This window comes from Malus domestica, chromosome 05 (assembly GCF_042453785.1).
Source record: "Malus domestica chromosome 05, GDT2T_hap1".
Lineage (NCBI taxonomy): Eukaryota > Viridiplantae > Streptophyta > Magnoliopsida > Rosales > Rosaceae > Malus > Malus domestica.
The window spans coordinates 35,883,040-35,899,387 of NC_091665.1; the positions used below are offsets into that span (position 1 = coordinate 35,883,040).

At 36.7% G+C, this 16,348-nt stretch overlaps 3 protein-coding genes across 4 annotated transcripts; 2 read left to right on the forward strand and 1 right to left on the reverse strand.

Annotated features, from left to right (window-relative positions):
- Window positions 1-1,964: 1,964 nt before the first annotated feature.
- LOC103435359 (uncharacterized) lies at window positions 1,965-4,602 on the reverse strand. The gene is made up of 3 exons (XM_008373749.4): window positions 4,052-4,602; window positions 3,523-3,870; window positions 1,965-2,695 (listed from the first exon to the last, which is right to left on the reverse strand). The coding sequence occupies exons 1-3, from the start codon at window positions 4,379-4,381 to the stop codon at window positions 2,198-2,200; spliced, it is 1,176 nt and encodes a 391-aa protein (XP_008371971.2). The 5' UTR covers window positions 4,382-4,602; the 3' UTR covers window positions 1,965-2,197.
- A 4,845-nt stretch (window positions 4,603-9,447) lies between these two features.
- LOC103435526 (organic cation/carnitine transporter 2-like) lies at window positions 9,448-11,588 on the forward strand. Its single transcript, XM_070822654.1, has 2 exons — window positions 9,448-9,595; window positions 9,635-11,588. The coding sequence occupies exon 2, from the start codon at window positions 9,764-9,766 to the stop codon at window positions 11,309-11,311; it is 1,548 nt and encodes a 515-aa protein (XP_070678755.1). The 5' UTR covers window positions 9,448-9,595; window positions 9,635-9,763; the 3' UTR covers window positions 11,312-11,588.
- A 1,212-nt stretch (window positions 11,589-12,800) lies between these two features.
- On the forward strand, window positions 12,801-16,124 carry LOC103435358 (malate dehydrogenase-like). 2 transcript variants are annotated; one of them, XM_008373747.4, is made up of 7 exons: window positions 12,801-13,065; window positions 13,976-14,134; window positions 14,235-14,410; window positions 14,651-14,928; window positions 15,200-15,335; window positions 15,450-15,561; window positions 15,943-16,124. In XM_008373747.4, exons 1-7 carry the CDS (start codon window positions 13,023-13,025, stop codon window positions 16,035-16,037), a joined length of 999 nt encoding a protein of 332 aa, XP_008371969.2. In that variant the 5' UTR covers window positions 12,801-13,022; the 3' UTR covers window positions 16,038-16,124. The 2 variants fall into 2 exon arrangements, with proteins under 2 accessions (XP_008371969.2, XP_008371968.2); XM_008373746.4 differs by lacking the exon at window positions 12,801-13,065 and adding an exon at window positions 13,528-13,744.
- Window positions 16,125-16,348: the final 224 nt, after the last annotated feature.

Here is a 16,348-nt window from a genome sequence, read left to right on the forward strand (position 1 = left end):
TATTAGTATAAATAGATGGATGTGGGATAGAGTTTTGTGTGTGAAAGTTTTTTAGAGGCATAAGTTTGTATACTTGAGAATACTTTGTATTTGTGAGTTCTCTTGTATTTGTTGGTAATCAATAAAGTTTCCGTTGTCAGAGAGATACTCCTATATTGGAGGAACTCTGAAATTATTATGTTTTGTTTATTGCTTCATTGGTTTTTGGTTTAATTTACAATAGCGCCTAGATAGGGCTTAGGCAACTCTAAGCGGGGATTTTTAGAACAATGGTTTTTATTATGATAACATGGTGAGGTTTCTCTTCCCGTTCAAAGAGTTGAGCAAGAAAACTCCCAGCCTATCCCAAATTGAATTTGGTTGAGTTGTCTGCATCAAACAACAGACACAACTCTCCCAACCTATCCACTCCAATCCTAGCCTAATCAATCCAAACTACCAAATCCAATCCTAGCCGGGCCACCAAACGTGCCCTTAATGCTTTTCTCTATATGGATAACCACATAATTTACAACAAATGCAAGCACTCTATTCCAGTCAGTTTTATTAATACTTTGCACAAATTCTTAAATTGCCACTGGAAATTCACTCATGTCACAATTTTTCACCTGGAAGGGATTTGAAGCATCACATGAATCAATAATCAATTGCAATCAACAATCTATCGTTAACTTAGTCAAATTTTCGATTAAAAAAATTGAAGCAGTGCATGTTTTGGTGACCTCTTTTGGTGGCAGATTGCAATTAATTAATTATAATTCAAGTGATACATTGCTTCAATTTTTCGTTCTCCATTTTCAGGTTGCAAATTGCACTTTGGTAAAACTATAGGTGGCAAATCAAAATGTTTCCCTTATTACTTGTCATGGTGAAGAGATATCGAGTTTTGGATGCATCTAACGAGTTGAAATAAAGGTTTGTATTTGAATGAAGTTATGGACTATTTCGAAGCTTTATTTCCTTGTGAAAGATGTATCTAGCTACAAACAAAGAAAGGTTTTTGTAAATTTCACCTTGCGCGTTCAAAAACTTAGAATCGACTCTGATGCTATTTATGTGAAATATTTTCTCATTTGGAAAGAAACTGGAGTGCAACCCTAACCAGTTAGCGGTTCTCTGCATGGATCTAGCTAGTACGTATGTGTACACTATACACACTTTTGACATTGTGAATAACATCACACATTTTCTTATGTCTAATGTTTATAATTATGGTATATGGTTATGTTTGGTTACTATGTTAGGCATTCTTGGTTTTTTTGAGGCACAACACTTTAGGGAACATGCTACAAACAAACTTCCCAAATTTACAAAGTTCTGTGTGTGACTCTCAAGAACGAAGGCTTGCAAATGACCTCTCCGTCGATTGAAGCTAGACCATTGCCCATTTTCATCTTAAAGGAGGCCAGCCATATCTATTTATTTTTTGTTTTAGAGGTTTTCAACCGTGGATTCGGTGGGCTTCATGCTTGGATCTCCGCATGACAAAAGGGTCTTAAGTGTGAAGGAACCGAAATTTAGTCAGCCGAAGGAAAAATAAAACTATATATGGGCTACTCTGTTAAATTAGATAGCCCACCTGAAGTAAGAAAGTTAAACATTTCATGTTCTTGATTGCCAGTTTCCTTGATTTTGACTTTGCCACCCATCCATTGTGGAAGGACAATTCATCATTTCAATTTTTTCTTATCAAACCACCAAATGTAAATTTGGAGAACTTTAATTATTTTGTGTACAATCACATTTATTGATTACATTTTTTTGTACTTATATATAATGAATTTAACCTGTATTTAGAGAATATTAATTATTTGCGTACACATTTCATTTGTTAATTGCATTACTGATCGCATCTATACGTATATAAGAGACCTGATTAGTGATTATGGTACAAATAGTTTAAATAAACAAAGGCCACTTCCTAAATGCATTAGATTTAGAAAGAAAAAAAAAAGGACAATGAATTAGATTAGAATACAACAAGATCCCTTATTCCACCCCATGCTTGAATTTGTCATTTTAAGCTTACTTCAAACCCTACTACATATTACATAATACACTTGAAAAAAAAAAGAAGAAAAAACCCCCAAAATATTACATCACATTAACAAAGTGTACCCACCAATATTTTTGTAATTAAAACCAAACTAATATCCTAGTAATTAAGCTCCATCAGTTCGGAGTAGACAGTTAATGATCATGGTGATGGTACAGTACTATCAAATATATCAGCAGGAGCAATGAAATAGTCCATGGAAAGCCCTGGTACATTAAACACAACATCATCAATGCTCCAAGCTTCTTCCATCCTAGTCCTTGTGTATTCCATCGACACCTCGCCACACCGGAAAACTGTGGCGATCGAGCGGCCCTGATGAGCAATGAGCACACCATCCACATCCCTATAGTCAGCAATGCTGCTTCCTATGGTGGTCTCCCAGTACACAGTTTCATTTTCTGGGGTTTCAACTCTGGTGAGGTGTGAGTCCTCTAAGTATATGAGGAGACCACTCTTTTGACAAAAATATCCATACAATGCATGCCTGATTACTTCTGCAGGACCCTCACTTCTTTCCATCACCGCCGCTCGATCGGCAGAGACTTTTAGTACAAAGCAATCATCGTCTCCGATTCTTTCCTCTCCCAAGCATTGTGCTTTGGAAAACAAGCTTGCTGTGCTCTTTGGATCTAGGCCCTGCAAATTAAACATAGAAATATTTGTCAAATTTATGAAATTATGAGTATATATCACCAATACTTCATTTTGATTGAATGGCTCATGCACATTCTCATCGTACTATTGATCTCTTTTAATGCCTTTTTATCTTCGTTCGAAGTATTTTCTACAAAGTATTGATCAACCAATACTAAGTATATACATATATATATTAGGTAATAGTATTTTATTTATTTTTTATCAAAGGGAATTTTTCTTAACGAAAAGGAAAAATAAAAGGGAAAAAGAAGGAAGAAGAACGAAAAAGAAAGAGCATGTAGGTACGCTGCACTAGATCCGGCAGCATTTACTAAAGGGAAAAAGAAAAAGTTAAAGCAAGAAATAATACATAGACACTTTAGTTCAGCATATGTGGTAATCCCAAGAACAAGATGTACATAATACATCTGATCAGTATATGACGTAAGAACGGTAATCACGTGCCATTCTTAGGTCGCTTTGGAGCTGTACCAAAAAAAAGAGTCTGTAGGGCAAAGCACGCGACAGTTTCCCTATCATTGTCAGCCAAGTATCATTTTATTGGGATTGTGATTTGTTCCTCAATCTCTATCTTTGTTTGGTAAAGGCTATTTCGAATAATTGAACGCTACGGTTCCTTCTCTTTATAGTTCAAAATCAAAAGTTGTTTATGCCCAAAATCATAATAGAAATCATTAATATGTAGCATCATAAATTTACGACAAAATTTCTTGCATATAACAAGCGTATATTCTACATTTTAACATTATTTAATGGTATGATTTATGCAAGAAAATTATTGTGAGAGGAACATTGTATATGTATACCTGTATGAGGCGACGCAGTGGGCGCTGGGGGCCTTTGGCTGCATGAATACCAAGCCAAGGAGTGTGCCTCCAAACCGTTTTGCCATCACTACCAGCCACCACCTTGTTGCCTCCAACGACCAACTCCAAAGACCACATGCCAGGCAACATTTGCCAAAGAACAAAGCACCCGCTTTCCCCACTTCTTGTTCCCGAAGTCTTTACATTTCTTCCTGCAGAAACCTCAGTTTCACAGCAAACCATTTTCACACGCCCACTTGCATACATGTTTTTGTTACATTTCTGTTGCTTCAAGCACCCCGTGGCTGCCAAGTACTGCTTTATAATGTAATGCGCTATAGAAGTTTCCTACACATTATTAGCAAAAAAGTAAATTAACTAATTAATTACTAACTAAAACAACATATACCAGAAAATTAAGAGAAGATTCACTCATGCATCTGTGGTTCTGCGCTCAACACCCCTCTATTCCTGTATCGCTTGTACAAGATAATGACAATGATAATATAATGTGGGTTTTTTCACTTACAAATGGGATGTCCTTAATGTGAAGGAGGTGAGGATCAACTGGGTCATTGGCTTGTGGAATTGGAGCAAGAGGACAGCCTAAAACACCAAGCAAGAGCCTCAAGTCTTGTCTTTTGGCTGGAATAGTACTACCGCTCCCATATCCTGAGGCCGATAAGTTATTCCCGGGACTAGGAGGGCCACCCTTTTGTGCCCTAAACCATTCACGTATGACTTCCCAAGAGCTCTCCTTTTTGCCACCTTCCTCTTGCATTTCGGGGTCCGGCCCTTCCATGAGCGGCGTCAGTGGCTGTGGACACCATATCTGCTTCTTCCTTGCTTTTGAGGCCATAGTTACTTGATTTGGAAGATGAAGATATATGGTTGAAGAGAAAGATGGAAAGAATGAAGGGATTAAAGTAGGGTTTGGGGTTGTGAGGTTTTAAAAGAGAGGGAGATTATGTTATATGAAGGTGGGATTGCAAAAGAGTGAGAAGGGGATTGTTTGGGGATGAGAGAGACAAAAGGGACAGCTTATCTGTCCAACGGCAGAGAATGGTAGGGTTATAATAAAACTACACTATCGCATGTTGGCCTGTCTATTACTTTATTCTTGCTCTCTTTAGGTCTCTCTCTCTTGTCGTTTTATTTATATATTCATTATTCTCTTTCTCGAGCTGCTCAAGCCTCTCTCTTACCCAACTGAAGAGAGAGAGAGGGTCTGTTTGGATTGGCCTATCTCAAGTAGTAAAAGACCCTAATGCCCTTTCCAAACAAATTACGGAGTATTATTTCTGATTCTGGTTTTTGGCAAGTGCAAACATAAAGTTGCTAAATGGTATATAGTTGTAGTACGAACATAATGACACAGTTTTTGGTAATACACGTCGTAGTCTCATTTGTTAGACTAGTCTATTGTTTTTTTTTTTCCATAAAAAGGCAAACATTTTAACTACGAGAAAAATATTCGAACTTGAAAATAAGAAGAGTAATACGCTAATCAAATGTAACGAGTGTTTTTCTTCCCCGCTAAATGCGTGTATTGGGAACTTGGGAGTACTTTTTCTCGTGAATTTACACAAGGTTATTATGGTAAGTTGGTAACACAGGCTGAATGACTGCAGGCTTTGCACCCACTCCCATATAGGACAAATTTACCAAATCTTCTTTTACACGTTAATTACTCTCTCAGAGCAAATTATCAAAATCAAATCCAAAAACAAGGATCTCGTTCCGCTTAGCTTAAGCACTTTAGTCCTCGGTATCTGGGTGCCTCTCATCTTTTGATTCTTCTCTCGGTCAAAACACTAAACACTTGTTCACAGTTTCCAAAATGGGCCCCACCCAACCTAAGAATAATATAATTCACACCAAACCCTAAAATTGATACCAATTTTAGTAAAATAGGCTAACCCATTTTAATATCAGAATATATTACAAATCTTTTTTAGGACTTACACAAAGGATTTTATTTTATTTTATTTGTTTACAGATCGTTCGTCAAAAGATATTGCCTGTAGTAGGACTCCAACTTAAATCTTGATCTAACGAAAGAAAACAATTCTTACTAACTCAATGAAACCTCGTTTACATAATTGATACCATTTTTTCGCATGATCAAGTAAACACTAACCTTAATTTGTCAACGTGGCCGGCTGTGGAGCCCTGATGGGATAGTGGGGAGAAGGTGGGACCTACAAGAGTCGGGCCGGATGCTGGTCCCAAATCCAATGAGGCAAATACAAATGAAATGAGCAAAGTGGCAAGTGGTGGTGGTGGTGGTGGAAGGTCGGCATCAAAGACAAGGGAATTGAAATTTGAAGGGTATATGGCGGACTGAGGAGAGGTTGGGTGTGTGTGAGTGGTGTTGGAGAGGCGGATGTGATGGGTTTAAGGTATGGGTGATCTTTCAAGCCAAGCTCTCTCTTTGTTTGTTTATATTATATTGGGAAAGGTTCAAGTGTGGCTTTCAGTTGTTGGGAGAGGTTTGTAATTGCCACATTGGCTTAGATCCTCAAGGAATTGTGCATTTCAGCCCGTGTGGCATATGAGTTTGGGATAACAAGCTTGTCCATCATTGTCAATGTCCGCAGACCTTTGGATATTTACTCAAAATTTGTATCTCAATACTAAAAAATAACTAGCTAGGAACTTAGGGCTTGGGTTCCTTGATGTTTGGTCCATAGCTTGAAATGATAATGAGACTTGGGTTTAGGACAAGCCCACTGTGTGAAGGCAAACATATGTCATTGTTTGTCCTAGCTTCTTCGATGTAGTTCTTTGAACAGTCAGTTATGGGTCTACTACAACAGCGTATTAAAATCAAAATGCGGAATTGAATTTTAATTACTAAACTTGGGAGAATAAAAGGAAAGATGGGATCCACACAAAATAAGGAATTCAATTCCTCATTTTGAAGAAATTGGACATCCTAATTGAGGTGGTATTTTAATTCTGGATGTACGGAGGAATCGATATCCATTGTTCTTACCCATTATACCCTTAGATATTTACTATAATTTCAGTTTTGCCAACCACCTCTGTCCACTGCCTAGCAAACGGCCTTTTTTGCTGGGTTAATTTTCTTGAATTTCTTGTTTATAAACATATGAATTAAAAAAAGTAACAAAATAATTAATGTTTTTAGGGTAATTACTGATTAAGATTTTATTTTATTTCAAAAATGATCAGTAATTATACAGTTAATTTGAATAAAAATATTATCCAATTAATTGGCATATAAATATGCTATTTAGAATAAAGGCATTTTAATAATCATATTCAATTCTATTCTAATTAAGGTGGATTAGTAAACAACTTATATGAACTCAGTTTCATTCTTACTCCAATTCTAGAATATTTAAGTACACAATTTCAACAAGAATCTGGTTGTGACTCCTCCTCATTTCAACTCCTCCTCAATTCAATTTCTTATATTTTAATTATGGGTATGTAAACGAGCCATAAGTTCGCAATTCTTGAGTCAGGGATATTGTATTCCAAGTTTGGGGTCTTGAGTCTCAAGTTCAAGGGTTTTGGGTCTTGAGTCTCGAGTTTAGAGTTCGAGTAAATCCTTAGGGCCAATTGAATGATAGAAACGCCCGTTTGGAAGTACCTTTTCCTTATCTATAGTTTGTTAATGCCTATTCCATTGGTTTGGGAATGAAAATTAAAGAGCAATTCTAAATATATGTATGATTGACAAAATACATACATACATATAAACAATGGAACGATCATTCCATAGAAATGTCATTCTGCTATTCAATCCAACAAACCAAATACCTTTTCCTTATCTATAGTTTGTCAATGCCGGTTCTATGGGCTTGTAGTGTTTTTATGGTAAGTTTTTTGTTATCTCAAATCCCACCCCTCCATCTATGTTTTTGATGAATTTCTTTATTTCTCAATTCTGAAATGATAAACTCTACCACTAATCATAATGCAATGACTATTATTATTACTATTTTCACCACCATGTCGCCATCACCACCTTACCATGACCACTTATCCACCCCCATAGCCACCACCCCCGTCACTTCCATGAACATCATCACCAACTGTACTATGACTACCACTGACACCACCATGTCGATCATTGCCAAGCCCACTATGACCACCACCGTCACCACCATGACCATGACCGGCACCTCTACCACCATCATCACCACCCCATCACCACCGTCCCCATCCCTACTCCTCCACCACTCCAACAACACCTTGCCACCACAATGACCACCTCTATTATTATTGATGCCACTAAAGGCACCAACTTTACTACCACCATCTTGTTAACAATTACAATGTGACACTTTCACCACCATTGTTACCACTACCACCTCATAGGACCACTTTGTCATGGTCATCATCAACATTTTAATAGTAAAAACTTAGGAATTGTTATTAGCACTCCAAAAATCTCATTTTGCCCTCCAAACTTTCTATAATTAGAAAGAAAAATACACTTGTGATGAGTGTAGAATGAAATTTTTGGAGTACTAATAATAGTTCCCAAAACTTGATAATAATAATGTTTATTAATAAATTGGTCATTAAAAGTCTATGACAATCCATATAATCTAAAAATTATAGTATTGAACTCTCTAAAATTATGCAAAAGTTCCACAAAAGTGTATCATAAAAAGCATATGAAAGATTATGGAGTTTATTTTTTTTGGTTGAAAAATATTATGGAGTTTATAATAGTCAATAAAAGTCTACTTACATGGTGAAATAAAAAAACTCAACAAAAGTCTATACAAACCTTAATACGCTACACCCAAAATATATTTATTCCTAACTTTCACTACTATAAAAAGTTATCAAAGGAAATACGCACGTAAAGCAATGTCTAATAAACTAAAGAAAATTTTGTTTGAACTCAACAATTCGTCATTTAATCCAACATTCGTCTACACTCTGCAATTTATTTTAATAAAGTTTTGATTCTCCTTACTAATTAACAATGATTTTATGTGGTCTCGCTCTTTCGGATGATTTATGTGGCTTTGCTATTAGGTAATGATCTATTGTAATCATTGATACGAATATGTTGCATCTATTGTTATGTAATAGATTAGTATGGGTACCGTGTGTAGTTTTCATATATGCGGTAGCCATTTAGAGATTTATTATAGTTGTCTTGTTTGAACAAATTAACTCCAAATCATTTTCTTAATCACTACAGCATGATGCGCAACTAACACCTCTATTTATTTGAGATGATCAATGAAATATCAATCTATCATTTTTGTCAAAAAAATTCTTTTATGATTATCCCTAGACTGGTATTTATTCCTAAAAAGCTCTCATGCAGAGTAAACCCACAAACCACATCAAGATATCTTGTCTTCTTCCTCATGACATTATCATTCTCTCCTCTGGTCAGGGAAAATGAGGAGGTATACACTTTTTATGGTGCAAAAATAATTAGGAAGAAAAATGAAACTTTAACGAAAAGATTTTGGTACTGTTCACTTTAACGAAAAATCACATTTTTATTATTTTCGTTAAAACTCAAAATTTTCAAGTTATTTTCATTAGTTTTCCTAAAAAAAAAGAAATTGAACATGTGGCACATTCTAATTCTGCCACATCTGTTATGTGGCTTAACCCAAGTGCCTCTCTCTATGAAACTCTGACTGAATAATATAGACTCGTCCCAAAATGTGATCTAGGTCGAAGCTCACAACTCGTAATTCAGAATTAGAATAATGAACAAAAATAAATCTTAGAAAATCAGAATTTATTTTTCCATTTTCTTTTGTATGATCAGTTGGCCTCTTCGTTATGCCAAGGGACATACAGCACTTGAACTCTCCATCTGCTACTTGTTATTGTACACGTCATATCTACTGACAACAAACGTTGTTGTTATTGGTAAGGACAAGATAGCAAACTTAAATATTGAAAGTGAAAGTGCACACCTTGTACATGTGTCTACGAAGAACCGATGCAATAAGAAGACTAGTAAGTCTTTTGAATCCATGGCCAGCTGTGAAATCTCCAACACAATTCAGATATTTTTATAGTATTACAAATTCATTTGGTCCGGTTCCTAAATTAAGTTAAATTTGACTCGTGAATAACTAATTTGTTAAATTAGTTTAAATTTGACTCGTGAATAACTAATTTGTTAAATTAGTGTGTCGTAAGAATATGTGGGAAAAAATAACTGTAAAAAGTGTGTGTTTAGCTAGTCTGTCAAAGATGCTCTAGCTAGCAGCTATATCTAATGGCTGATCCAACCCCTTTTGGCCTTGATCCAAACATGGAAGACCCAGAAACTCTGAGGACCAATCTCCTCAATTCCTTGGATCAAATAATTGAGCAAAATCAATCAAGTTTTGGGTGGAAACAATTCCTCCAAGCCATCCTTGTCTCTTTGGCATCACTCTTTGATGGTCAACAAACCTTCATCAGTGTCTACACAGATGCAATCCCTACATGGCACTGCTCCACCACCACCACCACCTCATGCACCACAAACTCCAACATCTGTGACCTGGCCGACTCCGATTGGTCCTGGGATTCAACTTCCTCCACCACAATCATATCTGATTGGAGCCTCCAATGCTCTAGCTCATTCATCAGAGGCCTCCCTGCCTCCTCCTACTTCATGGGCGGTGTGGTTGGTGGGCTCCTTCTAGGAACCCTAGCTGACTCCTCACTCGGTCGCAAGAAGCTCCTCTTGATCTCTTGTGTAACGATGTCCTTAGCTTCGTTTATCACCATTTTCTCGCCAAACGTTTGGGTTTACTCAGCAGTCAGATTCATAAGCGGGGTCGGCCGCTCCTCAATTAGTACATGTGTTCTTGTCTTGCTGATGGAAAAAGTTGGGAAGAAATGGAGGCCTAGAGTGGGAATCATGCAGTTTTTTTTTTTTACTCTCGGGTTTTTGTCACTACCACTGATTGCTTATCTCAACAGAGCTAACTCATGGAGAGCCCTGTACTTGTGCACTTCGATTCCTGCAGTTTTATACTGCTTACTGCTTCAGTTCTTTGTCAGCGAGTCTCCGAGATGGCTGTTCAAGAACGGTAAAAGAGAGGAAGCTGTAGCGATACTGTTGAAATCTGCCGGACAAAATTACCCAAGTGAGTTAAAATTGTTGTTGGTCTCATCTCATGAGGTGGAGGTCGACTCTTCAAATGTCAGTGATCATCCGTACAAGTCAATGAAGGACTTGTTTGCAAAAAGATGGGCTATGAAGAGAACCCTGACGGTAATGGTACTAGGGTTTGGAATCGGAATGGTGTACTATGGAATGCCATTAGGGGTTGGAAATTTGGGGTTTAACATTTATTTGAGTGTTATGTTTAATGCTTTGTTAGAAATACCCTCGTATCCAATTACTTGCATTATATTGGAAAGATGGAGCAGGAAATTTTCAGTGCTCGGATTTTGTTTAGTGAGTGGAATTTGTGGAATTGTATGTGCAGTTGCAGGGCAAAAGGGGGTGAGAATTGGGTTGGAATTGGCTTCTTTCTTTTGCTCACGGACGGCTTGGAATCTGATTTCTATGTTCACAGTTGAGTTGTTTCCGACTTGTGTGAGGAACTCTGCTACATCTTTGCTGCGGCAGTCTTATGTGTTGAGTGCTGTTTTTAGCTCGATGTTGGTTTCTGTTGGGAGCAGCAATGAGTTTCTTTCTTACGGCGTGTTTGGATTGGCTATATTTTTTTCTGGATTTTTTGTGGGATTTTTACCGGATACAAGAGGTGGAATGCTTTGTGACACCATGGATGAACAAGAACGCAAAGAGAATATGATTTTGAGGTGAGATTTTGGGATTTTGAAGTGAGATTATTAACAAATTTATCACTTGATCAGTTTATTATAATAAAACCAGATCTTGGCATCTTGGTCTAGTCTGTGAATTTGATAATGTTTGCATGTGGTCTAATATCCTAGTGGAAGGGTAGTGAGTTTCTATCCATGTGGATTCGAAACTTTCCTCTCTCCTAAATTATTATAAGAGTTTCGAACTCTCTTCCTCTCCTCAATAATAGTAAATTTCCGAAAAAAAAAAAAAGGATTTGATTAACGTTTTTAATAAATGGTTTCCATGCTTCATCAAAGTAATACGGAATCTGTAATTAATTGCAAAGAATGTTCATTGGCATGGATGTGGGCTAACAAAAATTCCCAAAAGAAGCCCCTACATCTGAAGAGAACAGAGCCCTGAATTTGGAACACATGAAGAGGTTGCAAACTGAGACTTACCTTACCACTAAATGCCACTAAATTTTCCTACTCGTAAATAAGTGTGAACATGGTCCGATTTGGTTCACTTCATCTCAAAGATAAAAACTGAACGGAATAAATGAGCCAATGTTATTGGTTGTGGTTCGATTCCATCAGTGTTGTTTGGTTAGGGAAGAGGGAAAGAGATGGAGATAGAAAAGAGAGGGTGTGAGACGAAAATGGGAAGAGGGGAAGAATAGAAAAGGCAGAGATGAGATAGAAGAGGAAAAAAAATGGATGAGTAAATGTGCAGCCGGTTCTACAATTTGCGTGTGATGTCAATAAGAAAGAGACACTTGCAAACATAAATAAAAATTACATATATAACTGGTATGGTTTTCATGTCACGTAGCAAGTTAACCACAAATATCATCAAGTTAAAACATAATATATATGTTTATTGTATTTTTTATGTAGAATATGAAGAAAATTAAAGTGAAAGCGAATGTAGGATACTGTAAAATGGTACCGAAGTAGGTGAAAACATGATATGTCTGCTGGTTAGAGAATATCTGATAATTAACCACTATGTTTTTAGAGTGGTGCTTCTCTTCTATTTCTCCACTCCCCCTATAGTCCCACCCCAGTAAAAAGAAAAACAACACTCTATCTTTACCCACCATTATTTCCAATATACCCCTTAGTGTAACAGAACAGTTTTGTCCCTCTTCTGTGGATTCAGATTCTCTCCCCTGCATTATCTCTCCCCTCATGTCCCCTACTTTCATTCTTATTTTACGAATATTTTTGTCATGTTTGTTCTTATTTTACAGAGATTTTTCACGGAATGACCAAAATGATTAAGGTGGACAAACTCGGAACAACTTCTATCGATTTTAAATCTCAAAAACCAGAATGAAGAGTTATATCATTCTCAATAATCATTTTGGTGGAAAAGGCAACAAAAAATAAAACAAAAGCCAAACATGCCACAGTGACGCAGTCGTTGAGACGAGATCGTTACAAGTGGACATCTCCCACTAGTATTTGCATGGTGACTATATCTAATTTTTGCTGCGTAACTGTGTAAGTTGACGGTCTCACTCTGATCTCCTATCATAACGCTTATCGGATTATCTTTATCCTCGATTCCCGCCATTGTAATGTCCACCTCCTTATCTCCTTCTCATCTATAAAACCACTCCAATTATTTTCAACAACCTCCTCACTCCTGATCGCCATTTTTCTCACTCATCCACACTCCTAACTGCACTCATTTTCTCTATCCAGAACCACTCTTTGCAACAATGGCAAAAAACCCAGTTCGAGTTCTTGTCACTGGTGCCGCTGGTATGATCATCTTTTCAAAATTAACTTTCTTTTTCCAGCTTTTTTTCCTGTTTGGATTGAAATAAAATGTGGATGTACTGAGAAGAATTCAAAATCTTGGTTCTATGTATTTGATATTTGTTATGAAATCATTAAATTTGGGATTCTAATGCATGATCCAGAAAACCCAAATCTCGTCCCAAAGTCTAACACGATTATTTAACTTTCCAAGATTTCATATTATTATTATTATTATTATTAATTTCTTGTGTTCCTTGGTTTTGGAGGAGACCAAACAGAAGGACATGTTCTTTTCTTTGGAATATAATTATTAAGAGTTCTGTATTTATAAATATCTTGTGGACTTTGTTTTGGTATCTGATTGCCTTGTTGAAGAGGTGTCCCATTTAGCTGTAGATTCTTCGTCTCATGGATGGTATTTTTAGACCTCTATAAAAACTTAGGGTTGGATTATTTTGATTTTAACAGGAATTGTTTGTTGCATATCTGTTTTTTCTTGAGAAAATGGAGAATTTTGTAGCATTGCTTCAGAAAATGGAGAATATCAATGTTGTACTGGTTCAGAAAAGTTTGGTTGTTCTGTTCACTATTGCCTTCTTTTGGAAGCTCGTAAAATACATGTGGAGCTTCTTGAGTATGGAGAAGGATCCTGTGATTGTTTTGGTCACTGGTGCTGCAGGCATGCTATATATTCTCATATCAATAAACCAGTCTTGGATGATTTCCTGAGTTTATAGCTTAATCTTGATGTCCAATTTTATTATATTGAAAATACTTGCCATACAATTCTAATAATTGTCTGTGATGAGTTTATTTAAGGTTATGAAAGGGGTCATGCTTTTAAATGTAAAACTTGCGTAGTTCCGAATTCTTGAAAACTCGCTGAAGGTTCATGCTTGATGTTGAACAGGGCAAATAGGGTATGCTATTGTTCCAATGATTGCGAGGGGGGTCATGCTAGGCCCTGACCAGCCTGTAATTCTGCACATGCTTGATATTGAACCTGCAGCTGAAGCCTTGAATGGGGTGAAAATGGAACTAATTGATGCTGCCTTTCCTCTTCTCAAAGGTACGCTTCATAAAGTCTGATCTTGAACACGAATTTATTGTAAACTGATAATATTCACTTTGAGGATAATTAATTAAACTTTGCCTTATACTTTTTGTAGGTGTTGTTGCTACAACAGATGCTCAGGAAGCTTGTAAAGATGTCAATATTGCTGTTATGGTGGGCGGATTCCCGCGGAAGGAAGGTATGGAAAGAAAGGATGTGATGTCGAAAAATGTATCAATCTACAAGGCTCAAGCTTCAGCACTAGAAAAGCATGCTGCTTCAGATGTCAAGGTGAGAAGCCATAAGAAATACGTGCATATCACATTACTTTTTAATTATCTATTTGGCAAAGAATTTTAGCAATGCGTTACCAGTTACCCTAAACCAGTTACCCTAAATAAAAAAAAAAAAAAGATAAAATGACTTTGGAGGTTAATTTTTTGAAGCAATTCATGCTCATCACTTATTGTGAAAATTTGGAGATAATGTTGCTATGCTTAAGCTGATGCAGTTTCATTGCTTCTACAATAGGTTCTAGTGGTTGCGAACCCAGCAAACACTAATGCACTCATCTTGAAAGAATATGCACCTAAAATCCCAGAGAAGAACATCACATGTCATACAAGACTAGATCATAACAGAGCTTTGGGACAAATCTCCGAGAAGCTAAATGTTCATGTTGGGGATGTAAAGAATGTTATCATCTGGGGAAATCACTCTTCAACTCAGTATCCTGATGTCAATCATGCAACTGTCACCACTAGCAGCGGAGAGAAACCTGTCAGGGAACTTGTTGCTAATGATCAATGGTAACTCTAATTTTTCTCACCCTAAAATTCATTATAAATATTTTGAAATGACAAAATGCTCAAATATATAACGTGGAGAATTTTGGGTGTTCGAAGCTAGAAACTCGTCCTCTCCTTTGCACAAAGTCTTCATCCAGTTTGATACATAGAAAGGGCCAGCATGAAATGGTGTCTATTTGTTGTTCAACCATGGAAGGACAAAATTTTCGACCTTTCATTCATCAACTTACCATTTTGTGTCACTAATATGCTGTCATTTGTTGTTCTTTAGGTTAAATACCGAGTTCATCACCACTGTGCAGCAGCGCGGTGCAGCCATTATTAAGGCTCGGAAGCTATCAAGTGCATTGTCTGCTGCCAGTTCTGCTTGTGATCACATACGTGATTGGGTTCTTGGGACTCCTAAGGTTGCTTGCTATCTTTATCAGTATTCTTTTCTTTCAAAGCTAACCTTTTTTTTTTGTTTCTTCATATACTTTATACAAATTTAATATTTCTTTGCTTCTTTGAATGTCATCCAGGGGACATGGGTTTCAATGGGTGTGTACTCTGATGGTTCTTATGGAATCCAGCAAGGCCTAATCTACTCCTTCCCTGTTACATGTGATAAAGGACAATGGTCAATTGTGCAGGGTAAGTTATAATTCATGACTACTGTTTATCTTCCTTCAGCGATTAAAAATCCGAGTGTTGAACTCAAATCATGTTTAGGCAGCAACAAATTACTGTCATTAAGGATGGTCAAATATCTTCATATCCGAGAAATGATTCTGGAAAATAAAGTTGGAATAGATTCAAACGCATTGAGCTGATACTTGTCGTTGCTGAAAACTTCATAGCCAATCTCAATTTACGGTTCATGGATAGATTTAACCATGTATCGATCCCATTTGATATTTCAGCATTCAATATTCTGAAGTGTTTAAGACATTTTCTACGTAAAAACTCATCCTCTATATGAGGCTGTTTCTGTGCACTCACCAATTGATCAACTTTTAATTATTTTGAAAGCAGGACTCAAGATTGACGATTTCTCAAGGGGAAAGCTAGATGCAACTGCAAAAGAGCTCATCGAGGAGAAAACATTGGCCTATTCATGTCTCAATTAATGTTGAACTTTTCTTTTCTCATGGAATAATGGTAGGAGGGACTCAGTAATCCATCAAATAAATTAAGAACACAAAATTGTTATTCAATGTTAGTTTTTCTTGGTAAGATTTGTTCATCACATTGCATGCATGATGCATATATGCTCAAAACAATAACTACTGCTATATACTCATAACATAAGACCCTATTTGAGAAAACATAGGATGTGATTGGGGGTTGATCACTTAGGGATTTTTTTTCTGTACAACGATACTGCGTAAAAGGAAAATGAACACCATACCTCAGGTGTAGGGATAAACACTCTTAACCA